The sequence below is a fragment of the Magnolia sinica genome, chromosome 8 (assembly GCF_029962835.1).
Source record: "Magnolia sinica isolate HGM2019 chromosome 8, MsV1, whole genome shotgun sequence".
NCBI lineage: Eukaryota > Viridiplantae > Streptophyta > Magnoliopsida > Magnoliales > Magnoliaceae > Magnolia > Magnolia sinica.
In genome coordinates, this window is record NC_080580.1 from 38,191,227 (window position 1) to 38,216,441 (window position 25,215).

The 25,215-nt window shown below is 41.5% G+C and overlaps 1 protein-coding gene across 2 annotated transcripts in view; it reads right to left on the reverse strand.

Annotated features, from left to right (window-relative positions):
• Window positions 1-25,215, reverse strand: part of LOC131253255 (probable LRR receptor-like serine/threonine-protein kinase At1g67720) — a 90,911-nt gene that overhangs the window by 48,283 nt on the left and 17,413 nt on the right. Inside the window, exons 2-8 of one of the 2 annotated variants that reach the window (XM_058254191.1) lie at window positions 19,834-20,362; window positions 18,397-18,902; window positions 18,175-18,307; window positions 17,564-17,635; window positions 17,400-17,468; window positions 17,244-17,315; window positions 16,890-16,958 (exon numbers count right to left, since the gene is read on the reverse strand). In XM_058254191.1, the coding sequence (XP_058110174.1) occupies window positions 16,890-16,958; window positions 17,244-17,315; window positions 17,400-17,468; window positions 17,564-17,635; window positions 18,175-18,307; window positions 18,397-18,902; window positions 19,834-20,362 (1,450 nt within the window). The remainder of the gene's footprint in view (window positions 1-16,889; window positions 16,959-17,243; window positions 17,316-17,399; window positions 17,469-17,563; window positions 17,636-18,174; window positions 18,308-18,396; window positions 18,903-19,833; window positions 20,363-25,215) is intronic. The other variant, XM_058254192.1, reaches the window with a different exon arrangement.

Genomic DNA, 25,215 nt, shown 5'->3' on the forward strand with positions numbered 1-25,215 from the left:
GCCTGGGCAAAATAACAAATTCTGTTGAAAATTCGGTCAACCTAAGTTTTGGTTCGGCTAGCCTAAGCTTGAAATTCGGCTAACCCGAGTTAGTTCGGGTCGAATTCCAACAATGCAAACTTTTGATTTTTAAGGGAATTCGGCTTGCCGAATTTAACCTCGGGCCAGCCGAATTTTAGATAAATCTTATCCCGCACGATCCGATAGCCGTTGGAATGAATCCGGTGGAATCCGATCAGCCGAAGCCAGTTTTAGGCTAGTCGAATTTTCAATATCTTTGGCTATAAATAGAGGCAATTTCTCATTCTAAAGAACAACGAAAAATCACTTTGAACCTTCTGCAAGAAAGAGAGAAGCTCAAGTCATCGACTAGCTAATAGCGTAGTATTTATAATTTAATTTTTAGCTTATTCGATTTCCTTTTCTCAAGATCATTTCAATCTTATTCTAAAGAGTATTCTATACTCCATTTAAGATCTAAAGAGAATTGAATCAGGTAGCATTTGGGTTTTTCATTTCTGAAAATCTATAGAACCCTATACTCTTTCTTTTGAGCGAATACTGCCTTCATTTACGTTCAAGAAAGAAGTTCTTCTGCTACAAGTTTCTACTACGTCTTCGACTCTACATTTGAAGATTAGTATTTTACTACTTTATTTCATTTTAGGTTTGTCTGAGATAGCCTGTGAAAATCTATGGGTTTTTTATTTGTGAATGCCCGTCAAAATCACAAAAGGGACATTTATTTGTGATAGCCCGTCAAAATCATAAAAGGGGTTTTTATTGTGATTGCCTGTGAAAATCACAAGGAACTACATTAGGTTGTTAAGGTGAACCTGTGAAAACCTTGTTATAGCAGTAATTTTGGGAGTGGAGTAGGTGTGGTTGTCTTAAGCATCGAACGACTATAATTCCTTGTGCCTTGTAGTGAATGCTTTATTCTTTTGATGGTGAATGTTACGTATTTTCATTCTTGGGATGAATGCTGTAATTGTAAGTCCTATTATGTTTAAAGCACATTTTACACCTTGTTTGTCGAATTTTGTCTTGTCAAAACATCTTAGCAAGTGATCTTCAAGTTGGCTCAAGATCTAAGTTCAAGTCAAACTAATGTTAAAGTTCAAGTCAAACAAAACTCAAGTTAAAGTTCAAGTCAAACTCAAGTTGAAGTTCAAGTCAAGCTCAAGTTGAAAATCAAGTCAAGCTCTAGTTGAAGACCAAGCTCGATCTACTAAAGTTCTAGGAGAAGATCAAGCTCCTTTGAGAAGTTCAAGTCTCTAACATACTTCAAGGCAATGAAGTTCAGTTCATATAGGTATTATAAACCCTAGAAAGACCTTAGGTTTAGGTGCTTTCAAAACATATTCAAAATTGGGTTTTTATACTTATAATTGGTTGAGTTTCGACTAGCCTAAGTTTTGGCTAGACCAGTCTAAGAATTTCTCGACCAGTCCTAGCACCAACTGAAGTGAAACAGAATTTCTGTTGCACCTTCGACCAGTCGAGTGGACTCCTCGACCAGTCGAAGGACCTTCTTCGACCAGTCGAAGGACCTTCTTCGACCAGTAGAGCATTCCTCGACTCAAAGTCCAGCAACTAAAATCGTTCCAACTTTGGAATCTTCAACCAGTTGAGCAAGACACTCGACCAATCGAGCAGGGCCTTCGACGAGTCGAAGATCTGTTAGATCTTATCCCGCTCAAAATTGAAAATTTGTTGGAACTGAATCCGGTACTTAGACGAGTCAAAGCAACAACTTCTTTGCCTATAAATTGAGGTTCTTTCTCAATCCAAAAATACAATTCAAGTCTACCAAAATACTTCTGCAAGAAAGAGAGAGGCCTCAGTTATTGTCAAGCTATCAAGCAGTATTTATAAATCATTTTATAGCTTTTTCGTTTAATTCCTTAATCTCTAATTCTATCATTCTGATTCTAAAAAGAGAGAGAATACTCTTCTTTTTGAGATTTAAAGGAATTAATACAAGTAGCCATTGTTTTAAATTTAATTAATATCAATAGAACCCTGGACCTTTTCTATCAGACTGAACATTAAACATTCGTCATTCAAGAAAAGCGGTTATACGGCTACAACTTCTTCTACGGTGAAGATAAGTATACTTTTACACTTTGTATTTGGTTTTCCTGAAATAGCTAGAAAATCTCAGTATTGGTTTTTCTGAAATAGCCAAAAAATCTCAGTGAGGGTTTGTGTTTGTGATAGCTCGATAAAATCACAATTGTATCAGATTTTAAGGTGACCCTATGAAAACCTTATTCATAGTGAAAGCCGAGATTACGTGGTTAGTAATCTTGGGAGTGGAGTAAGTGTTGGTGTTTGAGAATAGTTGTTGATACATCGAACCACTATAATTCTTGGTGTTGTGGAGAATGCTTTTATTACTTTTGTGATGAATGATAATAATTTCTTTTATGCTAAAGTGGTTGTAAGACCCGTATCCTAGTCCGTACCATTCCATAGATTCCCACGATCCTCCCGATCAAATTCCGGCAACCTTCGACCTTTATCCGACGTTTGCGCGCGATCCTAAGCCAAGTCCTGCAAACCTGAGTCGACTCAACCCGGGACTTGTATCTTAGCGACCGCGCCGTCGCCGCAGTTCCAGCGCTACGTCTCGTGCATCAATACAATGCTTAGATCATAAGATGTGGCCCGCGCATTATATTGATTGTTGATCGCTTGATTACGAGACCCACCTATCTCAACGGCTCAATTTCCTAGGTCATCATGGGGTGATGTCATCTCCCCATGCTAGATAATGATCACTTACAAGTAATTATGGGTTCCATAAGTCAAAACTAATGATGACCTTAGCTATAATTGCTCCTCTTCCCCATGACTTACATAAGTCATAATCACCTTACCAACCATCATTTTAAGCACTCATTACAACACCACTCCCTCTTATCTTTCTTTCCTTCCCTCTTTCTTCTCCATCCTCCATTTGCTAGCAAGCTTGGGACGTCCAAGCCTCCCCAAGCTCTTCCAAACCAACAAGTGTGGCCCACCCTCTCATCTCTCATCCCCACCATCAAAACCCCATCAACCACCATCAAAAGAGAAGGGAAGGAGCATAAGAGTCCAAGGGATCAAGGAGGAGTGCAATAGGTGGGTGATCCACCGTTGATTCTTATTTTAGGGCCCACTTGTCGTGGGACCCACATGATGTATGCATTGTATAAGGGAGGGCCCATTAGTGGTGGGGTCCCTCCCCTCTCTTTCTCTCTCCCTCCATCACCGTCTCTCTCCCTCTCTTTCTATCCGTTTTGATGAAGTGGGCCCCACTAATTTGTGTTTCGTCCGCACCGTCCATCATGAATGGTGGGACTCCACCGTGAAGTGCATTTACATCCTGGCTGTCCAGGGTCTGGACACACCCAGATCCATAGCTCAACTGGCAGACCGAGTGGAGATACCTCGTTTCAACACTTGAGGTCTTAATGGGGGTGGCTAACATGAAGTGTGTGTACTAACATGGGTGTATACTAACAAGCTAACCTGGTGGGTCCCACACGTGTGGACCCACCTCATGTGTACGTTGAATCCAAACCGTCCATCAGTTTGACGTCCAGCAGCATGTAGCTGTTGGACTGTCAGCTAGATCTGTGGGCCCCATCACATGATGTATGTGTTACATCACAACTGTCCAAATATGTGGGACCCACCATCAGCTGTCCGTCCAAACGCTGACAACGCTTGGTGGGCCACACACACACGGACATATATATATGATATATAATATAATATAATATATTATATTGACAATACATCTTATATATATAATATTATATAATATAATATACTATACTTACAATACATGTTATGGTGGGCCACTCCCATGTGGGACCCACCTTTAATGTGAGGATCATCACCGTCCAAAGGGGTCTAAACGGTGGGTCAGGGCATCTCTGCCATTGATATATATACATATATTGTACTTGAGGTGGGCCACTACGTGGACCGCACCATGATGTATGTTGCATATGCACCGTCCAATTGTTGGACGATGCAGCAACCATGACGTCCAAGCCGTCCATCCATCTTACGGGTGGAGCCCACACGTGATGTATGGGTCTTATCCACACCGTCCATATGGTGGGACGGTGGACCCCCTTTTGATGTATGTATTCTATATCCAAGCCGTCCATCAGATTGGAGGTGGGCCCACCATGCCGCGTGTGCTTTATCCAAACCATCTATACATTTGGTGAGCTCGTCCTTGGGCTTGAGACTAAAAATAAGACAGATCTAATATCAAGTGGACCACCCTACAGAAAATAGTGGTGTTGAACGCCCACCCTTGAAACAACCCCTTTGAGTTACAGAAGTTTTGATTCAATATAATATTTGTTTTCCTTCCCTGTTCAGGTCCTTGTGACCTTATGAACAGTATGGAGGGAAAATAAATACTATGGTGGGCCCACTAGAAATTTAACGGTGGAAATCATTGTCACCATTATCATTTGTGGTATGGTCCATATGATCCTTTGGATATGATTCATTTTTTTTATGCACCATAATGATCCCTTGCAATGAATGCATGATGTATTTGATCGGCCCAATTGATTCAGCCCATTTGTGCTGGCCCATTTGATCGGCACAATCGATTCGGCCCATTTGTATCGGCCCATTTGATCGGCCCATTTGACTGGCCCAATTGATTCGGCCCATTCGATCGGCCCATTTGATTCGACCCATTTGATGTAATTGAGGCCCATGATGATGTATATTAGGCCCTTATGATAGGTCGTGGGTCCCTATCCGATTGACCCTATGAGCGCCATGCCTTGGGAGCAATGCTGGTTAAAGGTCCACATTGATAGGCAATGATGGTTGGATGTCCACATTGTGACCTTCCCTTAGGCCTTGTTAGGCCCATTCTCATCATTCTCTATTGGGTTAACCCAAACGCTTGGGCCCCATTGATTTTTAATTGATCTATCATAGGCCGTCCATCTATGGACCCCGCCTTGCGTCGAGGTTGATTATCGATGCCGATTATCAGTGCCAAGTGCCGATACCGACTACTGTTGCCGATTATGAGTTTGTGACAACATAGCATCATGATACATGCCCATACGTATCATCTGTATGTTTGTTATGAGATGTGATTGGACATTGCATACGCCATAGTGTAGGTGGTTCAGGGGACTCCCTGATAGGCAGAGTTATCCCACATGAGCGCAGGATTGATGCATGATTGGACTGCATGACTCATGCACTTTGCATGTGTGTGATTGCGATTACTGTATACCCTAGCGACATCAGGGCCATTGCCTCCACAAACACATCGTGGGTGGCCAAATTGGATATCAGAAATATTGTTTCTAGCATCAGGGCGCCATAGATGTCCCTGGGTGAAAATCCCTGAACCCGATGGTACGAGAGGATGACTCCAACGTCAAGACCGAGTGGATATATAAGCGCACGAGGGCCGAATACCAGGAGGCCGAGTCTCCTACTGTGTCGTGGTCGGTTGGAAAGGAGTGTGGCCTTACTCGCCCCAGGGTAGGGGGCATTACTAGGCTGAGTTTGACCAGCTCGTGAATGGGTCTGCTACCGACATGCCGAATAGATATTGACAGACTATTGGTTAGGCGAATGGTGAGGTTTCTTACACTCACTTGGACTGCGCGCCTGGGAAAGGGGCAGTGCCATTTGGAGGGTACTAAACCCCGGTGATTATCCAGAATGAGAACTGTACTGATATTTGATGAGTTGTGTTGATATGTGGATTTGGATGAGGATTGGCATGCTTGATTTGCATCTCATATAGCATGGTCTTGACATGGCCAATAGCATTCATATCCTGCACCGCATAGCCTTGGTACGGCTGATTGCATTCATGTATCCATCAGCATGATTCCGCATTACTCTGACCTTGCGTTCTGAGCACGTTCATACTACGCACACACTTACACCGCCCTCTAAGCTTTCTATAAGCTTATGCACGATTGATGCGTGCAAGTGACGCCGGGATGCAGCCGTAGTCTCGCCACAGTTGGAGCATACAATCGAGCTTCTGGAGTTTCTGTTATTTTCATTATCTTGTATTTCCCCTTCATACGTATTGTACTCAAGTTTTTTATCATAGTGGATTTTGTTATGGTGTTCTTGTGGTTATTGTTCATGGGTTATGCTTATACTAAATCAAAATCATATTTGAAATCCTCCTTGTAGGATCCCAGGATCGGAACCTAGTGTATGGGTGTCGGGATCCGAGAATGGGGTACTATGGAGGCTGTCAACGCCGGATTCGGCAATCAGGAATTTTATGAGCCCGGTTTCCGATGTTGGGACGTGACAGTGGTGAATGTTTGTAATAGATAGTTTTATTTACTCTTGCTTTGTTTAGAATTTTGATTCTTATCACATTCATGAAATAACGTTGTCCTACCTAAACTTCTTTGGGTGAAGGTTGTCCTACGAATCAGTTTGAATCAACGTTTCAATACTAGTGCAATTGAGATTTCTAATTTATTTACTTATTCAACACTTTATTCAATTATTTGGCATAGTCCTATTCACCCCCCTCTAAGACTTCTTAAGCTCGCCTTTTCAGTAATCATTTCATATTATCTTGCTAGTTTAGAAGATTGATTTTAAAGACATTCGTGAAATAAGGTTGTCCTGCCAAATATTTTAGGTAAAGGTTGACCTACAAATCATTTAGAATTAAGGTTTCAATACTCAGGCGATTGAGATTTTTGTGTTCTTTATATATTCAGCATTTATTTCAATTATTTGGCATTGTCCTATTCACCCCCCTCTAGGACATCGATAGCTCTCCTTTTCAAATTTATCAGAAGAAAATGGGCCCAGAGGCTACATGAAGAACATTTGTCAAAGGCAAGGAAGTCTCTGAGGGGGTGGAGAGAATAGTTGAGCCTAGAGTGCTCGATCAATTACGAATCCTCGAGTAAGGTTGGTGGCAGCAAGAGGGTGAGATCGGGCAAAGCTAGTGACCAATGTTAGTTCTCTCTTAGAACGTTCAGGGGTTGGGCTGCAAGCTGAAGAGGCCCCAAGTAAGGAAGATCTGCTAGGAATCCAAGGAAAATATTATTTTGCTTCAGGAAACGAAACTTCAGAACATCAACAAAGGTACGTTGAAATCCATTTGGGGAAGACCAAATTTTGATTGGATTTCTCTAGACGTGAATGGTTCTGCAAGGGGAATAAAAGTTGCTTAAAACACAAATTTATGAAAGCTGGTTAATTCCTATTCTAGATTCCATTCTATCTTTGTGGTTCTCTGGGATGTGGGTTCTAAGTTTCAATGGATTTTCTCTGTGGTCTACAGTCCTTGCTCCCCGTCCCTCTGCGATCAGTTGTGGGTTGAGCTCTCCGCAGTCAGACAAAGATGGAATCTGTAGTGGTGTGTGGGTGATGACTTTAATGTCGTGCGCTTTTCTTTTGAGATGTCGACGGGGGGTTGTGTTACCACCAACGTGCAAAATTTCTCTGAATGGATAGCTTCTAGTGAAATGGTCAATCTTCCCCTAGGAGGGGCCAACTTCACTTGGTCCAACAATCAATCTAACCTTATTTGTCACATCTTGACAGATTTCTGGTCTCGTACGACTGGCTGCAAAAACTTCTGCCTGTGAACCAACGTGGTCTCATGAGAGTAATCTCGAATCATATGCCTATAGTCTTAGAAGTGGATGATGTTAATTGGGGCCCCAAACCTTTTTTATTCGAACAAGCTTGGCTAGAAATTGAGGGCTTCAAGGACTTGAGTAGGGAATGGTGGTCCTCATTCCAAGTAGAAGGTTACACCAGATTGATCCTTAGTCGCAAGCTCAAATTACTAAAAGAAAGAATTAAGATTTGGAAGAAAGAAGTCTTGGGTGCAAGAGAGGGAGAATTTGATGCTATTTTGGCCAAGATCAATGAATACGATGGTAAGGAAAAAGTGTATGGCCTATCGGAAGAAGATAAGGCCGATTGTATCACCTTGAAAGCGAAGTATGCCTCCTTCTCTAAAGAAGATTAAATTAAATGGCGGCAACATTCTAGAGCCTTATGGTTAAAGGAAGGGGACAAGAATACGTGTTTCTTTCACAACATGGCTAGCTCTAGAGCTCGAGTTAACAGAATAAGTTGCTTACCGGTGGATGGGGTTAGAACCTCAGATAAATCGAAAACTTACGATGCAATGGTACAGTTCTACAAGAATCTTCTCTCCCATGATCATTGGAATAGACCTCGCCTTGACAATTTAGAATTCCCTCACCTCTCGGTTGAGGACATGAAATTCCTTAAGAAGCCTATATCGAAAGACGAAGTTAAGGCAGTTGTTGATAACGTGTGCGGCGAGAAGGTTCCTGGTCCAGACGGCTTCTCGATCATCTTCTTCCAGCTTTTTTGGCCTACGCTTCGTGGTGATGTGATGAAATTTGTTTTGGAATTCTTTGCCAGAAATCGCCTCTAATAATCTTGGTGCGACTTGCATATCTCTTATTCTTAAGATCAAGGGTGTAGAATCCTTGTAGGACTTCTAACCCATCAACCTCATAGGAAGTCAGTACAAAATTTTGGCAAAGGTTCTCGCTCTAGGATTCAAAATGTCCTATCCAGAGTTATTTTGGAAAACTAAGGACTTTCGTTTCGGGAAGAAAAATTCTAGATAGTGCTCTCATTGCACATCAATGCATTGACTCTAGGCACAAGGAGGAAAAGAAATGTCTAGTCTGCAAGCTCAATATTGAAAAGGCATATGATCATGTTGACTAGCAGGTTTTAGACTGCAAGCTTGAGAGGCTTGGTTGCGGTTCAAAATGAAGAGGTCAGATATGCTCTTGCATCTCTTCTCTGTCATACTATCTTGGTTAACGGATCTCCTTTCAGCTATTTCAAGGGATCCCATGGTATGAGCCAAGGAGACCCGATTTCTCGTTATCTCCATGTAGTGGTGGGAGAGGAGCTCAATGTGATGCTTCAAAAAGCGGAGGTGAATGGCCTAATCAACGGCTTCAAGGTGTCAAGCACGGGGGTTCAAGTTAGCCATCTCCAATATGCAGATGATATGATCCTCTTCTGCGATGTTGACAGTGGCGGTCGATAACCTTTGGAAGATCATTGTATGTTTCGAAGCAGCTTCAGGGCTAAGCATTAATGTTCCTAAATGTGAGGTGCTGGGAATCCATGTGGATCAGGCCCAGCTAGCTCATCTCCCAAACGTCTTCAGGTGCAAAGGTGGCTCTTTCCCCTCCTCTTACCTTGGTTTGCCGCTTTGTATTAGGAAGCCTCCCAAGCATTTGTGAGACAAGGTTGTTGAAATAATTGAAAGGATGTTGTTTTTGTGGAGGCGCTGGTATCTTTTGCTTAAAGGACGCTTGACTCTTATCGAAACGGCCTTCTCTAATATGCCAATATACTTTGTCTCTCTTCAAATGCCCAAAGTCAATGTTAGACAAACTTGACAAATTATGTAGAGATTTCTTATGGAAATAGAAACTTTAACTTACTCAGATGGGCGGAAGTGTGTAAGCCAATTGATGAGGGTGGTGCTCGTCTGAAAGATTTGGGTCTTATGAACAATGCTCTTCTTGGTATGTGGCATTGGAGGTTCGGATCGGAGGTTGGGAAGTTATGGACCTCCTTATCTCTAAATACAGCACTCTTGCAAAAGAGTGGAGCATAAAACCCTCCTCTCTATCGAGCCTCTCATATTTGGAAGGCGATCATCTCCACAGAGCATAAGTTTCGGGAAGTTCTCCTTTTCATTTTGAAGGGGGAATCGGAATTGCTTTTAGGTCAGCCATTGGTGTGGGGACATGCTTTTGTAAGAGAGATTTCCGAGCATTGCTAATATTGCTACGAACCGCTTTATCCTTATCAAATGTTGCTACTCTTTAGTGGGCGGATCAGTTGTATGGTCTCCCCTGTGTCAAAGAAATATGTCGGACGCGGAATTCAACGAGTTCCTTAGTCTCCTCGACTTCTTGAAGCCCTTTATACCATCAGCTCTAGAAGAAGACTCAATGATTTGGAAAGTTCACAGCTCTGGTGTATTCTCGGTTAGATCTTTCTATGATTTGATCTCTAAACCAATCACCATAATTTCCTTTCCATTCCACCATTGGTTTTACAATGCTCCATCGGGGATCGCAGCCTTTGTTTGGCTTGTTGAGATGAAGAAAGTTCTAACAATAGATAACCTTCAGAGGAGATGCCTTATTCTCCCCAGCATGTCTGGTGTGTAAACCGAGAGGAGCTGAAAGCTTTTGTGTATTTGAGACAACCCAAAGGGGTTGAATATATAGAGATTACAGCATCTATACAAGGAAAGAAATAAAATCAGAATCATCTACCTATGGAAAACCAACTATATAAGGTATGCTAGCTATACAAGATATATTTCAGTCTGTCTAACATCCCCCCTCAAACTAATGCGGGTCATCGACAAGTAATAGTTTGCCAACGAGAAATGAGTGACGTGTAGAAGTTAGGGACTTGGTGAAAATGTCTGCAATCTGATCATGGGATGCAACATGTGGTAGAGAAATAAGCCCAGACTGAAATTTCTCACGGATAAAGTGACAGTCAACTTCAATATGCTTCGTCCGTTCATGAAAAACCGGGTTAGAGGCAATCTGAATGGCACTGAGATTATCAACATGGAGTGGAGTAGGATTCTGCACAGGAATGCCCAAGTCGGAAAGAAGTCCACGTAACCAAACAAGCTCACTACACGCAGCAGACATCGCTCGATACTGCTCCGTGCTTGATTTGGAAACAGTGGCGCTTCTTACACTTCCAAGAGATGAGAGAAGTGCCGAGAAAAACACATTAGTGGTAGATTTTAGTGTGAGAGCACAACCAGCCCAGTCCGCATCCGAATAAGCACGAAGGTCCGGAGTCGCCGTGGAGGAGAAGAACATGATCGATCTAGAGTTCCACGTAGTACCGTATGATGCGTAACACCGCATCATATGAAGAGTCCGAGGAGCGGAAACAAACTGACTGATGACTTTAGACAGCATAAGTAATATCATGGCGAGTCATAGTTAAGTAAACCGGACTCCCAACCAAACGACGGTATAAGTCGGCCTGCAAGTAGATCACCATCGTCGCGCCATAATGAATGTTAAGTTCTAAGGAAGTCTGAACTCTGATCCGTCAATGATGCCAAAGCGAGAAGATCCTTGGCATATTTACGCTGGTTGACCAAATCCCACGTTTTGAACGTGAAATTTCAAGCCCAAGAAAGTATATGAGATGGCCGAGGTCTTTCATCTTGAAGGAGGATTGCGGAACTTCCTTTAAAGCCGAGATGCCAGTAGCATCGCTACCAGTCAGAAGTAGGTTATCAACATAGATGAGAACAATGACAATTCCGTGAGCAGTGATGCGCAAAAATAAGGATGGGTCATGACCACTTTGAGTAAAGCCAGCACCCGTAACAACATCGTGAAAGCGTTGGAACCATGCCCGAGGTGCCTGTTTGAGGCCGTACAGGGCTTTCTTTAGGCGACATACCTTATTGTCAGGGATTAAGGAGCCAGGAGGAGGTTTCAAATACACGGTTTCCTGAAGATCTCCATGAAGAAAGGCATTTTTCACATCCATCTGAGCGAGTGGCCATGAGCGAACAGAAGATATAGCCAGAAAAGTAAGGACAGTTTTCATCTTGGCCACGGGAGCGAAAGTCTCATCATAATCAATTCCGTATTCCTGTTTGTATCCCTGAGCGACAAGTCGAGCCTTGTATCGATCCAGTGATCCATCAGACTTGAGTTTAACCAAATAAATCCATTTGCTACCAATTAGCTGTTGGTCAGCAGGTCGAGTGACAATGTCCCACGCATGATTATCTTCCAATGCTGCAAGTTCTTCTGCCATAGCCTTCTTCCAACAATCATGAGTGGCTACTTGAGAGTATGAAGTAGGAATAAAAACGGTATCCAGAGTAGCATTCATGGCAGACATAGAGCATATCAACCGATCAGGCACTCGATGTTCACGAGCGGAACGACGGATCGAGGTAAGTTCGGGACGGGTACAGTAGGTTCGGGTTGAGTAATAGGTGGTGGATCTGTACGTGGTCGACGTGAGTAAACCTGCAACGGACGAGGGAGAGTACTTGAGGCAAACGGAATTTCTGGAAAGGCAGTTAGACCAGGAGAGTTTGGAGTGTGCGGAAGAAGAAGAGATGAATGAAAAGCAATGTGCTCAAGAAAAACAACATGTCGTGAAACCCAAACACGACGAGAAACCGGATCATAACATCGAAAACCCTTCTGAGTTTCTCCAAATCCCAAGTACATACATTTGACTGATTTTGGAGATAGTTTGTTACGTTCACGTGAAGCCAGGTGAACATAACAGATACAACCAAAAACACGAAATGTGGAATATGCAAGAGGTAAGCCGGTGAGAACAGAGTAAGGAGATTTACTGTTCAGAACTTTGGTTGGCATCCGGTTAATCAAGTAGACAGAATGTAACATTGCTTCAGCCCAGAAAGAATGAATTGTCATCAGGGTGTTGGCAGTTTCAACAATATGACGATTTTTTCTTTCAGCCACCCCGGTCTGTTGTGGAGTATCAGAACAGGTGGTTTGATGAATAATTCCATGCCCTTGAAGAAATGTACGAAAATCAGTTGAGAGATATTCCCCCCCTGAGTCAGAGCGGAGAGTTTTAACTGAAACCCGAAATTGAGTCTCCACCATAGAGTGAAATAACTTGAATTTTTCAAAAACCTGTGACTTTGATTGCAGAAAGTAAATCCAAGTGTAACGTATGAAATCATCAATGAATATAACATAGTATCGTAACCCACAGAGAGACATAATTGGTGAAGGACCCCAGACATCCGTATACACAAGTTCAAACATAGAAGATGATTTTGTAGTACTTAGGGAAAATGGAACACACTTACTTTTTGAAAGACAACAGGAAGAACAAGAATAATCCAAATCATTTTTATTAAGAGAAATATTCCCTAACATGCCAGATGAAATTAACTGAAGTAACCGATCGGAATGTGGATGACCCAGGCGAAAGTGCCACAGTTTCCATAATTTATTTGCCAAACAAATATCTGATGAAGATGGAGAAAAGAAACAACGAGTCGGAGTGACAGATGGATCAAAGTCTAGCACGTACAAACGACCATGCCGCCTACCCATCCCAAGTACCTTCCCCATTGCCAGATCCTGCACAAAACAACAGTTGGGAAGAAATATGACTAAACAGTTATTTGATGTGAGTTGACCAACTGAAATTAAATTGGAGGAGAGGCTAGGGACATGAAACACATCACGAAGGGTGAACTGGTGATGAGCAGAATGAGAGAAAGTCAATGATCCAACAGACTGAATAGGTAATTTAGTGTCATCCGCAGTAGAAATAACTTGATTGCCGGTGTAGGGACGAATGTCACGAAGATGGGATACAACACCGGTCATATAAGTGTAAGAACCCGAATCGAAGAACCATGTAGAAGATGGGGATATACCTGACAAACCGGCCGCAGAAAGGGCCTGAATGATTTGCTGGAGCATCGCAGGAGTCAACGAAGATGAAAGACCTTCAGCAGAAACAGTAGATACAGAATTACTAACAGATGGCTCGGAAGAAATAGTGGCAGCAATAGCAAAAAGAGCACGAGCACGACCACGACCACCAGATCCACGGCCGAAAAAAGATGCATAGGTACGTGTACGGCAGTCTTGAATACCATGACCAGTTCGTCGACAATAAGCGCACCATTCTTTACATTGAGCAACAACATGACCCACCTTGTTACAGCCGCGGCAGGTTAAAAGAGAGAAGCCACGTGTTGGTGTAGTGGTGGACACAGCAAGCACCATATCAGATGATCCCGGAGTCCAGGAAGGAAGTGATAGAACTTTCAGTCGTTGTTCCTCAGCCAATAGATCATTAATAACCGAATTCAATGAAGGAGTAGGGCTACGGTTCAAGAGAGCAGCTCGACAATGCTCGAATTCCGGACGCAGTTTCATAAGAAATTGGCAAACTTGCGCACTCTCGCGCATAGTTTGGAAAATCCTATAGTCATTAGGAAATATTGGATCCATTAAGGCCATCTCAGTCCAAATTGTGACAATTTTAGAATAAAATGATTGAATACTATCGTCACCCTAAGTAAGGTTAACGAGATCTTGTTTCAGACGATATGACCGGGCCGCATTACTTTGTTGATAAATTGTCTGAAAATGCTCCCACATTGCCTTAGTCGTGCGATGAGGTGTGAGGCCAACAGCAATGGACCGATCGACCGAATCGAGAATCCAGGTAATAATCCGTCCATTGTTCATTTCCCAATCAGCTAATTTATCGGCATCCGTGGAAGTGGGAATAGTAACAGATCCATCAATTAGTCCCCACAAACCACGACCCTTCAGGAAGTTCTGAAAATGGATAGCCCATAGTGAATAGTTGGTACCATCAAAACTACACCTTGGGGCCTCTGTACGTGATGAGTTCTTGCCATTGATCGGACTTAATATAAAGCACGCAAAGAGTTGCAGCAGAAGAATGTTTTAGGTGTACCGTACAGCAGGAGATACCCAACGGGTAGTAGTATCTGGATCTTGGCGGAATAGGAACAGCAACAGGACCTCTGGATCTGGAAAATGTAGATCCGGCGACGCAGCAGCAACAGCAACAGATCTGGATGGGAGCAACAGCAACAGATTGTCAACAGATCTGGATGGGAGCAACAGATCTGGATGAGGTTGCTGGAACTCGAAGAGAACGAGCAATAGAGGTGACCGGGCGACGCTGGACGAGCAGAGGGGCGACGCTGGACGAGCAGAGGGGCGAATGGACGAGAAGTGGTGGTCGGACGGGCAGGGGGTGGTCGGATCTTCAACAGGGGACGGTCGGATGCGCAGGGGGTGGTCGGATCTTCAACAGAGGACAGTCGGACGGGCAGGGGGTGGTCGGATCTGCAACAGGGGGCGGTCGGACAAGCAAGGAGTGGTCGGATCTGCAACAGGGGCGGTCGGAAGAGCAGGGGGTAGTCGGATCTGCAACAGGGGCGCGGGACGAGCAGCAGATGGCGCTGGACGAGCAGAGGGATGATCGGACGACGCAACAGGGGTGGCCGGACGACGCAGGGGTGGTCGGATCTGACAGGTGGTGCCGGATTTGGATCAGTGAAGCTCTGATACCATGTAAACCGAGAGGAGCTGAAAGCTTTTGTGTATTTGAGACAACCCAAAGGAGTTGAATATATAGAGATTACAGCATCTATACAAGGAAAGAAATAAAATCAGAATCATCTACCTATGGAAAACCAACTATATAAGGTATGCTAGCTATACAAGGTATATTTCAGTCTGTCTAACATGATGTACATGGAAGACGTGGAGTCAGTCGATCACCTCTTCATTCATTGTTCCTTTGTGTGTAAAGTGTGGAACCACTTCTTGTTTTATATTTCAAATATCTTAAGCGATGCCAAAATCGGTAGATCTCCTCTTGTGGGCGTTGCATGGAGTTACTATTGGGAATTCCCGAAAAGCTATCTAGAGGCTTCTCTCTTTGGGAATATTCTAGTTCATTTGGAAAGGCCACAATAGCCTATGCTTCGAAAACAAGAGCCCGTTCGTTGAAGAGATTATCTGTTTAGTAAAATTTGCATCTCAGAATGGGCCCCTTTTGTAAAGGCAGCAAAGGCTACTAATCTTGACTCTTTGTTTTTGTCTTAGCTGCTGGGTTGTATTCTTTTTTGCCCTCAGGCAGTTTTTTTAATAAAATTTCACTTACCTCTCAAAAGGAAAAAAAAAAAAATCAATGAAAGAACCTACCAATGAATAGAATGACAACATGAGAGACCAATCAAAGGACACAATGATGGCTGGAGTGAAGGATTCTGAAGAACAGAAAGTTACAAATGATGGCATGCACATGCCAAGAAAGGAGTGGAAGAGTGGCATAGACGCAAGGCATGGACTGTACAATGCAACAGCCGACGATAGCGAAGATGAATCCCCATAGAACAACAAGTGCAAGAGTAAGCGTGAGGAATAGAGAGCACGATCTATCAGAAATCATGCAGAGCCAACAAGACAAACTTCATCATCAATTTCCACCAAGGAAGAGGAAGAACTGCCTTTAGGTGCATCTTGACCAAAGGCCGACACACCTTCCAACTAGACCCGCTGCTGCCTGGATGCAAATCAGACCAATGATTTATGGTCCAACTGGATAATGAGGCACACAGATCGAATTATATGGCCCATGTAATGGGCCATTGACCTATGTTATCCACAGACTCAATCAGATAGCCAGATACACCATATAGTTGGATGGCAGGGCCCACAAGTCCAACCAGAAACTATTTTGGGACTTACTTACCAACCTGATTCTAATTTTGGAATTAGGTACCAACAATATTGTATTGGATAGGTTGAATATTAAATAACCGATCAGTTTTTGTATTTGGTTTCTTCCATAAACCACATGGATCCCATATTCATGGCTGTGTGTATGACCCTACACAGTTTGGCCAGTCCACCTGGGTTTGGTGCGTCCTTAAGGTTCATTACGGAGGGGTTCTGCATAGTTATCTATATTTTGGACTATTTCTTGCTTAAATTTAGAGATGGAGTAAGGATTGATGTGCTTTAAGTTCAACTTCATCCAAGTGCTAGAAACTGCTAAGCATGAAGTTTACCCATATATCTAAAATATAACTTCTTCTTCTTCTTCTTTTTTAAATGTCTAAAATATAATATATTTAAACAGCTTTTCAAAATGTACTGCATAGGGTAAGATGCCAATCAGTTCACAGTGCTCATGTGCCCATTCCTTCATATTTTCAATTGATGCACACATGTTTGGAATCCTTAGAATATGAAGACGACAATAGAGAAGACAATACTCACTTTGAAAGCAGATTCTTACTAAGAAGACCCCGAGGCACAGTACCAGATAATGAATTATTCTGCAAGTATCTGCAATCATCAAAGTCCAATAAATAAAGTCTTTTACATGACCCAATACAAGATAATGCACATTACAATTTACTGAAAATAAGGGAGAAATTTAGTTAGGCTAGTTCATGAATAAAACAAACACAAATCAATTTCTTGAGAAACATCCATCACCAACAAGACGGCCTTATGTCACAAACTCAACTTACCAACACATAAGATTAACATCAGGACTAGTGCCACAGACTATCAGTTACCAACTAATATGAATTTAGGTTCATTGATATTCAAGGTTTTGAGAATTACAGTTCGCTTAAACTTTCTAGGTTCACCAAAGAGGAAGGAATTGGACCGGTCAGCTGATTGTTCTCCAGATGACTACAGACAACAAGGACAACTGTTCTTTTGAGTATTTCAAGAACTTGAAAAACAAAACAACCAAATAAATGAATGGATTTTTACATTTTCTTCAAATTTGGGCATCCAGTAAAATCAGGTATAGGGCCAGCGAGCAAGTTCCCGTTAAGCCATCTGCAATCATAAAACCAGCCACTACTGATGACAAAAAGAAAAATCATTCTAAATGTTGCAGTATCAATAAAAAATAATCACTACTTGAATCTTACAACTCAATTAAGCCTGTCAACTTGGTGAATTCCAATGGAATATCCCCTGTCAAATTCTTCCCAGACAAAAAACTGCAGAAGTACAAATATAACATCAATAGTTGCTTGGTTCAACGGGAATAGTTCCCTGATGCACAAAATACAAGTGGTGCCAATGACCGAGTGACTGGACTGTTGAATTGATGGCTCCCACAGTGGAAAGGGGATATCCAAAATCATCCACATCAGAAGAATGCAGTCATTCAATCTTTGGCCTTGTCTCTCCACATCACGGCTCTTTCTTCTGAACCATCTATTTGTAGGCCACTGACCAAGGGTTGGGATCTTCCAAGTTGCCTCTGAGACTTTTGGTGCATCCCATATCCATCAGGAGCCAATCTGATCAACAGGTCCAACCACTGAATGATGGGCCCCTATCATATGTATAGGGCACATCAGAGACGATATACACATCCTGATGAATCAGAACCCTATAATTCCCCTTCACCACTATGATGCAAAAGGAAAAAAGGTCAAAGGAGTGCAAGAGTTAGAAAGCACTTCAGGAAGGAAAAAAAATTTCAAGCTGAAAGAGAGTGCTGGAGAAATTTTCCATATTCTATTTGAAGTACATTGATACTATCCTCGGCTGTGGATCCAAATTACACTGCACCCATGACAGAGGAACTGGTAGGCAGGGATCGCCACCTTCTTGTGCCCAAGCCTCTAGTGAGAAGCGTGAAGTTAAGCTAGCAATAAGCGTTGCTGAAACAAGTGAAAAGTTTGTATCAGAAGCTTCCAAATGAATGCTTCTAACAGAAGAATATGATTGAGCGGCCAGGATCTACGCCTACCATCTTGAGAACCATAATTTATCTCTAGGTATTTATTTATCTCCATAGCATTCAACAGGGGTCCCATGGATGAATCTGATGCTTTCATGAATGAAAACGATAAGACAAAAGGGAGTGATAAGTTGGTAAATCCCGGTTCATACAACCGATATCTCCCTTGAGCATTTTCTTCGATATCAACAGAAGCTTTGCTGACTTCAGGCATGCCTGGTAGGTGAAGCCTAAATTTCCTGCTGTCTTTTGCACTCAGTTCTTCAATTTCGGCAAAGTAACAGAATGCCCAACCAGAGCCTGGAAAACCATCCAAGTTTAACCGGTAAGTCAAAGTTCCATTTCTACCGACTACAGCTGTCTGCATTACTTTTTCTGGTGGTCTTTCATCTCTGTTGACGTCAATCGGCAAAACGGTCGATATTTTCTCTGTCCCAGGTGCAACATCAACTAGGTAATTTGCTTTCTTCAAAGAATCAGATTCCCATATTCTGTCAAAAGGATCATCTGGGTACCTGAAATATTACGTGACATAAGCACGACAAAGCTAGAGCATAAGCAGAATACATGCAAGGGCCCGTTTAGCAGAGCAGCCGACCCAATAGCTAAACAAGTATCCATGTGAGGACCCTAATACCAAGGAAACCATCTGGGAGTCAGGAAGGAGAATTGAGATGATTAAGGCAACTTGGGTTTGGATTGACCCAAACCCAATTGGCCCAACCCGAGTTCAGGTGGGCTTGAGTTGGGTTGTCAAGGTCCTCAAGTTGGGATCGGGTTGGAAAATGCCGACCTAATTTGAATTCGGGTTGGGTTCGGATTGAGCAAATTCAGGTCAGGTTAGGTCAGGTTGGGAATAATCACATGTGTTTGGGTCAGTTGAGGTCAGGTCGGATCGGGTCATTTTGGGTCGAATATAGAGGACTTCAGGTTGGGTTCGCGTTGAGCACCTCAGGAAGCAATTCAGGTCAGGTTGGGTCTGGCTGGGCTTGGATTGACCCTCGACCCGACCTGACCCACCCAAGATGCACACCTAGCAACATACGTGTTAATGTGACACAAATGTGAGATAAGAGCTGCTCATGAAGCAGGCCTTACTGCATATGTACCCTAGTCCAAAAATCAGGGTGATACACTCACTAGGTGGACCATGTGTATAGAAAGACTGAAAAAAATTGACCAATAGTCAACAGCCAATTTTATATTTCAGCAAGCTGAGCAGCAGACCGGCCCATTGTAAATCAGAGCACATACTTGGTGGTGCCTAACCAACAATGAGCAGCCTGGATCTCACAAAGCTGTTTTGTTGGCATGTGCAGGTGAATTTTTTGACCAATGCAAATGCATGAATCATCTTTGCATTTCTTGTCCCAAGAAACTACAACATGATACTCCCATATCATAAAGCAGCTCCAACAAACAAATAATTTGGAATGTGCTGCATACCTGACAGGATCATCACTCACGGAACCAAAGTTTATTCTTGCAGACACACTGAGAAAGAACTTAGTTTCAAAGTCTGTATAATAAATTGAACCATTGAACTGTCGGAGCTCAAGGGTAGAAATGAATGGCTGCCCGGTTGTGGCATTAGACAGGCACACACTGATTGTAGGAGAAGAAGCCAACAAGATGAGCTCTCGAACTTCCATGGTGGTAGCATCAGATATGACAATTGTCGACCAATGAGTCGCTCCAAGAGAGATATCAAACTTCGGATAAACATTACTACTGTCAAAATTTCCATATAAGAATGTTGCTCTTACAAGGTACCGAGATCTTGATGTGACATTAAATGTATAACAATACTTCCAATCATCAGCAGGGAAGTATCTCAGGGTTGTATATTGCTTCCGATTCTCACTTGGGATAGATAATTTAGCTCTCTGGCCATAGAACTGAATATCAGGAACCCACTCTATCCCAAGATCATCTGTAAACTGGTCCACACCTCCACAATCAATGCTTACAAAACCTACTCCACAGGGTCAGATACAACCAAGGAACACTAGAGTTTGTCAGTGAAATTAATGATAAATGAGACAAAGCAAAAAGATGCTCATACAGATGAATTAATAGATGATGAAAAGAACCAACAGAATGTTCCAGTAAATAAGCATGGAGAGATAAAATTCAGTACTCCAGCGAAACAGCATAACTCAAGGAAACTAATAGGTAGCAAGTGTTTCATGGTTTTTTCTTTTCTTTTAAGGATAATAATTAATAAGACAAATTTTATTGAAAGACGGCTTGCCCAAGACAAGACAGCAAAAAGTACAAAGAAAAATTGATGCAGACACCAGACCATTCAAAGTATATCAACGCAGGAGGCATACATTACCCATGTCAATGTGGTTAGATGATGGGTACGGGTTGGGAATCTTGGGGTTGAAGACCTTACGCATATGTTCGTAGTGTGTGTAAATTGTTTTAAAGGAAATATTTGGACTGTTGGACTGCAAGGATAGTGTGATCGGACCATTGGATCATCGCGGCCCACCTTAATTGCGCTGTCATTGGAGCCCATCGAGCATCTTGGATTTGAGTTTATTTTAAGAATATTTTATTTATTTGAGTTTTGAGATAGTGAGCACACAATTTTTTTGTGCCAATTTCTTTTTTCCTTTTTTTTTTTTGAAACTTTTTCAGTAGGGGTATTTTGGTCATTTAATGTAATTCCGAATTTATAAGAGTGATTTGCCCTAAACCTCAAGAGAATGCTATGTTATGTTTATCAAAAGAAAGAGAGCTTTTGCTTCTTCAAGGCCGGACTTCCAGTGATTGAAAGAGGGCATGAGGCCCAGGAAAGTGATTTCTCATCTTCTCCTTCTCTCTCCTTCTTTCTTTTCTCAATGTATTCTCTTCTTTAAACATCTTTTCTTCCTTCTCTTCTAAGTTCTCTAGATCTAGAAGCCAATCCCTTTTCTTTTCAATCCAAATCATTAGATCTTGGAAGATTTTGATCCCCACATATACATATTTTGCTTCAAATCCCATCACCCAAGGCCTTAGATTTGAACTATAAGCAAAGAACCATCAATTTTTCAGAGTTTTCCAGATTTTCCAATCTAGAAAATTCATATTTCCTGGATTAAAAAATCTACTTAGATCGTTAGACGGATCTATTGCAAGACGAAAGTCCTATCTTTCGCTGGATCCAACTAAATTCAAATTTTAAGGTTCAATACAATCTGTTTGTGATTGATGGCCATGATCATTGCTGAATTTTCCTTAGTTCCTTCTTGTTTTATGATGTATAAAGCTGAATTTGTATTGCTAATGCTTGCATAAATCTGCCCCTTTTAAATACCTCATTCATTTTTGCATAAATCTACTCTTTTAAATACCACATTCATTTATGGTTGGATTAGGCCGTCCTACAATAAAAATACAACTCAAAAGAAACACAAAATTACAACCCAAACATATATGATACATTGACATATTTCACCCAAATGCCCAAGCTGTGACGTCCCTCTTAGATTTCCACAATACCTCTTCCTACGAGCCCTTTTCATAAGGTTTTCATGAAATTGTGATAATGGAAGTGAAAAGTTTCAAAAGTAGTAAATTAAAATGAGTAAAACTCCCTTTCTTTCTCCTCCATAACAACAAAATACCTAAAGATGAAGGGGATTACTCAGTAGAAGGGGATTATTCCCAACCATATGGGACACGTGAGCTTTTATTTTCAGTAGAATTAGATGACTTGCCAGCAAAGCTTCGAATGCGAGCTTGGCCTCTTATCTAGGACTTAGTTGAATTGTCTATATTCCATTTACTCTCATGATACTTAGTTTTCATAGTTGAATTTTCTATATTCTACTTCCTCTCATGATACTTAGTTTTTCCTTTTTAATGACTCAGCCAAATCAACAAACGAAGGGGCAAGCCCCTTGCTCTGAGCTTCTAATCCATATGGATCTAACTCCAAAAGATGCTACTAAATAAGATGAAGTTTAAGTTAATATGGTCATCTATCTAGAACTTGGAATGTAGGTAAGTGCCGATAAGCCAATGTATTATCCATGACACAAGAGAACCACTGCCAATGAACAATTACTGATATGCACATTCGTCATATAATCACAAATATGTTAGAATTACTGAATGTGAATTCTACGGTTCAGAATAGCAACATCATGGTTAAAAACAGCATCTGCCAGTGATCAGAACTGAGAAAGTATAAAGCAAGTTCTTTAACAAGTCTTCAATTATTTTTTTCTAAAGTATGGGCAAGTTCTCCTGCACGCATTATTAATTGTGACATGTTAAACTGTTGTCTTAATTAAATCAACAGAAGGAAGATAAATACTCGACTAAATGAGAATACCATCAAAGAGCGATGGAACTTTTCGATCAAATCGGAACCATTGTTGGTTGTTGTTCAGTAGCTAAAGTACAAAATAAAAATAAAATAAAATAAAATAAAATAAAATAAATAAATAAAAAAGAAAGAAAACCATTTGGTTTCTGTTTTTCTTCTGCTTGCTAGTCGGGGGCATCAATCCATGTGGAGAATCTCAAAGATTGGCCCTTTCAGAGGAGCTACAACAACCAACTAGGATGACTGTGCTGTAAGACCCAGACTGCCCTCATTGATCCCTGCCTCTCCCAAAGAAGCTTTCCCCTGCAGTAGCTCCATATAAATGGTGATATCAACTCGAAACCCAAACACAAACAAGCCAAGTAGCTAAAACCAAAGCTGACAGAACTGACAACTTTTTTAAATCAACTTTTGAGCCGCCTCCCCTTTTTCTGTTTCCTTATGTTTATTTTCAGGCCTGATATTGAATTTTTATGTCTCACAACCTGAATTCCTATGGGGAAGGGGTCAACTTTTGATCCAGTAAACACTGAATAGGATTAAGAGATGAGAGCATTCAGCATAGCTACCAAAAATACTAATTCAATGCCTAGACAAACGATGCTTCTTAAGATGGATCATCAACTTTGGTTGGTGAAGAATCGTAAAAAACAGTTTGTTACAGTATGAAGCCTCAAGAAGATCCTGCTGGAAAACTTGGGTTTTCATCATCAGCTGCCGGCAAAGCCTAAAGTGCAGTGAGTCCAGGACAGATTTTCACAATCAGAGTTCTGAAGGCATGAACTCAAGTGTGAGTTCTTCCTAACCATGAGTGATGTTGCAGGAAAAGGTTGTCAACACTCACGTGTGTAAAGGTCAAAAGGTCCAATAGGGGCTGAGGATTGACAAACAAATTGGAAAGGGGATCAATGGCGGGATCTGTGAATTGATAGGGTGACAAACTGATGCATGAATTTGTTAATGGTTAGGACACAAATTGACAGGTGAATCACTGGATCAGCAAGTGTGAATGCATCGATCATGACCCAACAATCTGAACTACAATTCAAGATCTAAGGTGAGATGGAGAACACAAAAACAACTTTATACCGGAATCAGACAAAAGAGAAAGTACGCCATGTTGTGGATTCTAGTAATGATCAGGCATATCAAATAGCTAGGCCTTCACCATTAGCTTCCACCAAAGCCAAAGGTGACACGTTCAAAAGGAGAGCAATGGGGATGGACGTGTAGTTGCGAAGTTAGGGGAAATTTTACAGGATAGTCACAAGACCAACCATGCTTTATGGGACAGAATGTTGGGCAATTAAGGAACAACATGTTTATAGGATGAGTGTAGCTGAAATGAGGATTTTCAGATGGATGAGTGACAAGATGAGGAAGGATAGAATTCTAAATGAATGCATTCAAGGGAACTTAAGAGTTGCACTAATAGGTAGTAAGATGAGAGAAAGTAGACTTAGAACCACGCATTGAGACCAAAAATTGTGCCGGCTAGGAGTGAGTTGGTACAAGTTGAATAATCCATTTTGTGAAAGGAAAGGGTCAATAATCCCTTTTAATACCTAATTAATAGTGTCTGTTTTCATGACATTTAATTTTTTTATAGGAAGTGCTTTTAGGACTTTCTTTTTCTTTTTCTTTTTGTGTGTGTTGCAAGGTTTTTCTACTCGGGTTTTAGGGGTTTATAGTGTTGCTGTTATTTAATGAGAGCACTATAAGCCACAACTGAAATTAGACTTCAAAATATATTGAGATTTTATATAGAAAGGGATCTTATGGCTAGTTTTGAGCCATTTAAGGGCTTGTAAGTTGTGTTTGAGATTTTTCAAGAGATAATGATCCACTTGTAATTGAGTTATATTTGGAAGAGTCCAAGATGGTTATATTTCTTCGGTTGTCTTCACCAGTAGTTCCTAGTTACAAGGTCTTCTATGTCAAGTTGTGATTGGGAGGGCAAATAAATGTTTGTAGGTTATTTTAGAATCTTTCTTACAACTTAGGTATATCTAAATGCTGAAACTTTAGGGAAGGTTTTGTTTCTGGTTTGAGTAATGCAAATATACATGCAGATGTTGTATGGGGCCGGCTATTGAATAAATTTTCTTCAAGGAATTATCTTGCAAAGGTTAAAAACCCTAGAAATCAATCTCTCGGAATAATGTAGTGATTGAAGAATCATATCCCTCTTCTTTAATCATTTACTTCCTAAAAATGTCCATCCTACAGTACATCAGATTGTATCAAAAGTTTTAGGAGATTTTAACATCCCTCTTGAACTAGCCCTCAATGGGAGATTCTGATGTAGAATGATGCAAATCCAGCCATGTGACTGAGATTTAATTTAAAATCAAAGGAATATATAAAAATCACCACGCTAAAGTATGATACACATGCAAACAACGTGAAGCCCAAGAGATGATGGGTATGATTCGAGGCCAAATCACAGTCATCAACCCTTTGACCAAACAAAATGCTCGGAAAATAGGGCCCAAGGAAGA